This window comes from Otolemur garnettii, unplaced genomic scaffold (assembly GCF_000181295.1).
Source record: "Otolemur garnettii isolate 467f Iridium unplaced genomic scaffold, OtoGar3 scaffold00044, whole genome shotgun sequence".
Classification (NCBI taxonomy): Eukaryota; Metazoa; Chordata; class Mammalia; order Primates; family Galagidae; genus Otolemur; species Otolemur garnettii.
Window position 1 is genome coordinate 6,801,067 of NW_003852439.1, and position 5,013 is coordinate 6,806,079.

At 50.3% G+C, this 5,013-nt stretch overlaps 1 protein-coding gene across 1 annotated transcript in view; it reads left to right on the top strand.

The window, feature by feature from the left end:
• RAB40C (RAB40C, member RAS oncogene family) overlaps positions 1–5,013 on the top strand; it is a 39,667-nt gene that overhangs the window by 27,852 nt on the left and 6,802 nt on the right. Inside the window, exons 2-3 of the mRNA XM_003790745.3 lie at positions 505–565; positions 1,155–1,215. Coding sequence (XP_003790793.1) covers positions 505–565; positions 1,155–1,215 — 122 coding nt within the window. The remainder of the gene's footprint in view (positions 1–504; positions 566–1,154; positions 1,216–5,013) is intronic.

Sequence of the window (5,013 nt, forward strand, 5' to 3'; positions counted from 1 at the left end):
CAGGTGCACCTGGGTAGCCAAGCGCGGATAGTCAGTGAGATTCTGTCTCCAAAAAAAAAAAAAAGGAAAGAAAGAAAAGAAAAATAAAAACTGAAGAAATGGAGAGGTCTCCAGAGAAATAGCAATTAAAAAATGACTGTATCCTCAGTAATGCTCCAAGCACACTTCAGTTGTCAGTATCTGGGGGCTATAGCAAAACCAAGAACTCAGAAATACATTAGCCTTTGAGAGTTCAACTTTGAAATTCATACAAAGTAGGTCAGAGTGGAGATAAACTGTTGTCTGTGTGTGCTGGACTCATCTTTTACCTGCTTCCCATTAAAGAGCATTTCCTAGTGGAAGTGCTCTGGGGCCAGAGCCCCTTGAGGGAAGAGGCCCAATGCCTGGCACCCAGCACAGCCATGAGGAGGCCTGTTCCTGATAGGAGCATGTCTGTTCCTCGATGCCCTGACCCTGTTCTGGGCAGGCTGGGTAGCAAGGCCTCAGCCCTCTGCTTCCTTGCAGGAATCGACTACAAGACAACCACCATCCTGCTAGACGGCCGGCGTGTCAAGCTGGAACTCTGGTGAGTGGGGCAGCACTTGGGGCTGTTGGGTGGGGAGTGGGAACCTGGACGGGGAGGACGGAGTCCAGTGTATGTTTCACTTGGAATAGCCATTTAAGTAGACCTTGTGTAAACGTGGAGTAGGTTGTGTTCCATGATGCAAAGACCAGAAAGCCCAAGGAGTCTAGTTCTGGTGGGGTCCACCTTCATTTTTGCCCACAGAAGCCATTTCCATTATGGTGGGGCTGTGCCCCCTTTCCCCTTGCCTTTTACCTGCTTCCTATTAAAGAGCATTTCCTAGAACTTAAACGTCAAGGCATAAATTCCCTCAGGTTGGAGTTGTCCAGCCTGGCAGGATGGTCTCAAAGGGCTCTCTGGCCCCTGTGGGGGGCTTACTCAGCACGTGGATGGAGGTTGGCCCCCTCTGAGCCTGCCAGCTTGGTGCCAGTGGCTGTGCAGACAACGCTCCATAGCCTTCTTGGCCTGCTATGACCACCTCCATCTGCCTTCCCCAGGATATTCATGGCAAGTTTCCCACAAGGGTCATAGTGTGAACGCTGGAGGGTCCATGGCCGTGGCTATCCTGACACCCTTCCTCCATGTGTTCCAGGGACACATCAGGCCAGGGCAGGTTCTGTACCATCTTCAGGTCCTACTCCAGGGGTGCACAGGTGAGACCAATGGCTTCTTTTGTCTTCTAAGTGCATGATTCTCCTTGTTACCCTGCCAAGCTCCCCAGCATTTTGTGCCTTTCTAAGGATATTTTGACATGTCAACATCAGGTTTTCCTCAATAGCCTGTCCTTATTGGGGGAGGGGCATGCCTTCCTGAGGCCTTCTCTGAACTTGGGAGCCTTCCTTCCCCAGACCCTTGTGTGCAGGGGCTTTGGGCGCAGGGGGCACCAGGGCTCCTGATGTGCCTGTGTCCAGCATCCTAGCATAGGCTGTTGCTGTCCTTATAGCCATGGCCAGCAACCATCTGAGTGATTCAAGGGTGTGCCCTGAGCCCAGTGAGGCCCTACAGCCTTCCCCAGCGGTGGAATGCAGTTCATTCTCCATTTTCACTAGAAACCAATGTTGGTTTCCTCATGTGTCCACCCAGGACTCCCACATGTTGAGTTGCAAGGCTGTAGAGGGTAGGGTCTGGCTATCTCCCAGGGATGGCTGGAGCTGAACTATGCTCCAGGACTCTTTGGTGCAGACTAGAAGCCTTAAAGAAGGCTCCGTGTGAGTTGCTGCAGCAGATCCACAAGAAAGGGGCCCAGTGACAACAAAGGGCAGGATACAGGGGGCTTCCCTGGGGGAAAGCACCCAGGGTGGTCCTGTGCAGAGCCAGTATGCTGCAGTACACTCAGGGCCATGTGTGCACGGGCCTGTGCCCAGTGTGGAGGGCACACTTAGGTACCCTTTGTGTCCCCTGTGCTCCCCACCAGATCTGCTTATATGTGATTCTGAGAACAGAAGGCTGGTAGGTAGTTGAAACCCTCTGTGAACAGATTTGCTGCTACTTCAGTATGAGGGTTTGAATGAAGGTCAGTCCTGTCTCTGCTGCACAGAGACTTCTGGAAGAGCCAGATGCAACCCTCAAGGGTCAGACTACACCCTCAGGCAACCTGCTTAGCCTCATGCAGACCCAGGGGTCATATTTAGGTCTGGGGTCTGGATGTCTTTGGGGAAAAGGTCACGTATGTGTCTTACAGTTTCTAGCTCAAGGTAGGTCTATTCTAAGCAGGCTCATGGCCCACTGTGGAGCTTTGTCCCTTGCAAAGGTATCTTTACCTGATTTTCTGTACTGTAGTATAGTGTCAACTCTTTGCTGTCTCCTTTGCTGAGGGCAGGTAGAGAACTCCAAGGCTGAGCAGGGCAGCATCTTGTACTGGGAGTTCTCAAAGAAATGTTGGGGATTCACCTCAAGGGAGCAGAACAGTCTAGGGAACTGTATCAAAGGGCCACGGCATTAGGAAGGTTGAGAACCACTGGTCTAGGGGCTCCTTCAGTGTGGGAGCTCCTTCACCCAACAGGTGCACCTGGGTAGCCAAGCGCGGATAGTCAGGTGGCAGAAGAGCTCTGGAGTACCAGCAGAGTCACTACCGCTTCCACTGCCACAGTAGATTAGCTCAAGGGGAAGCTACAGCAGTCCTGGCAGCAGCCCTGAGACCACTGTGGAGAATGAAAGCTGACATGGAGCATGGCAGGTAGAGAAAGCACAGGTACACAGAGCGTGTTCCATGGCCCCCTTTCTGTCTTTTAGAGAAGGAACTATAGGCACAACTTGATATCTGCAAAAAAGGTATCTTATTGTCTTCTTTTTGCTTTAAGTATTTCCTAATTTTTCTACAGTAAAAACATATTGCCAGGCATGTTGGCTCACACCTCCCCAGCACTCTGGGAGGCCAAGGCAGGAGGATTGCTTGAGCCCAGGAGTTCAAGACCAGCCTGAGCAAGAGTGAGACCCTGTCTCTAAAAATAGCCAGGCATTATGGCGGACACCTGTAGTCTCAGCTACTTGGGCGGCTAAGAGGATCACTTGAGCCCAAGAGTTTGAGGTTGCTGTGAGCTATGACGTCAGAGCACTCAACTGGGGCAACAAAGTGAGATTCTATCTCAAAAAAAAAAAAAAAAACCCACCAAAAAATGTATTACTTTATTGCAGTAAAAACAGACAAAGGAGGGCAGTTATCTTGGGCTGTGATAACAAAGGATTATCAGGAAATACTGAGAAAGGCAAATAAGAAGTTGCACCTGGCAGGGCCCAGCTGTTAAGTGTCCTTGTTGCAGAACAAGGAGGGAGGAACAGACCACAGGCAGTTATATCTGTTCATTGACATGAGAACTGGGAAAAATCCATCTCACAAGTTCTGTATTTGCTAGGGTGTAAGTTTTTTGGAAAGCAGATTGTGTGTTATCATATCTGTATTCTCTCCAAGTATCTAGCACAACTGGTTATTTTGTTTGTTTTGCTTTGCTTTGTTAATTCTGGAAGTTCTGGCTGGGTGCCTGTGCTCAGTGCTTAGGGCACCGGCCACATGCTCCAGGGCTAGTGGGTTCGAACCTGGCCAGGGCCTGCTAAACAAACAAACAAACAAAAAATTCTGGAAGTTCTTAGTTGTTGTTATTTCCTAGATAAGAAGAACTTGTTGTGAACCCTAGGTGCAAGTCTTAGGTCTGGACATGGGGTGTTTTTCCTGGGCGCCTTGCCCTTGGGAAAAACAATGAAACACCTGAGCTGGGAATCTGGGCCTCTGGCCATTTTGGCTGAGCATTTGCTTTACCCTGGACCCAGCCCTGACCTGTGTCCTTTCTGCAGTGATTAGCAGTGAGGAGTGGTGGCCCTCAGAGCAAGTGTAGAGCCTGATTTTCTATTAAGAGTGGAGAGGCTGGTTGGTGCCTGTGGCTCAAGGGCGGGGCGCCGGCTCCATATGCCAGAGGTGGTGGGTTCAAGCCACTCCAAAAAGAGTGGAGAGGCTGTAGGCAGTGCCTGTGGCTTAGTGAGTAGGGCGCTGGCCCCATATACTGAGGGTGGCAGGTTTGAACCTGGCCCCAGCTAAACTGCAACAAAAAAATAGCTGGGCATTGTGGTGGGTGCCTGTAGTACCAGCTACTTTGGAGGGTGAGGCAAGAGAATTGCCTAAGCTCAAGAGTTGGAGGTTGCTGTGAGATGTGACGCCAGGGCACTCTACCCAGGGGGACAAAGTAAGACTTTGTCTCTTAAAAGAAAAAAAAAAGAGTGGAGAGGCCTTGGTTCCCCGAGGGCTTGTGTCTTGTAAATGGGATTAAGAGAGGCCATTGGCCACCCTCTCACTTTTGTCACCTGTCCTACAATGGCAGTCTTGCAGCTTGTCCATGAGTCCCTTCACATTCCACTAAAGAGCCAAAGGCTTCCTTCACTTTATGGACTGTTTTCTGTTGATGGAGTCTGAGGTGGCCCCTGGTAAAAGCCCATGCCACCCACTGGGGGAGTGAGCAGGTCAACCTGGGTGGGTCCCTGGGGCTCAGCAAGGAGAAGTATGGTCAAGCTTGGTGGTATCTTCAGTGTGGTTGGGTCAGTGAGATGTGCTGTCCCATTAGTTGAGAGTTTGGGAGTCAGCTGGTTTAGTAGCAGGGAGGGTGTTGGCCTGAGGCTACCCATCCATCATGGCAAAAAGGTTGATCTGTTTACCAAAACAGAGTTTTGTATAGAAAATGATACAAAGTGTACACTTAAAATTGAATGAGTATGATTAGGATACCAGCATGGCACTTGTCATCAGGCAGACAGGCAGATACTAGCTACCCAGGTTTACTCCTGGGTGGGTGCTGGTATGTACAGGGGAGAGTTGGTATTAATTTATGCCCTAGAGTACTAGTTTGTGTTTTTAAAAAAAGGAGCATGTAGGCTCGGTGCCTATAGCTCAACCAGCTAAGGCGCCAGCCACGTACACCTAAGGTGGCGGGTTCGAATCCCCAGCCCGGACCCGCCAAACAACAATG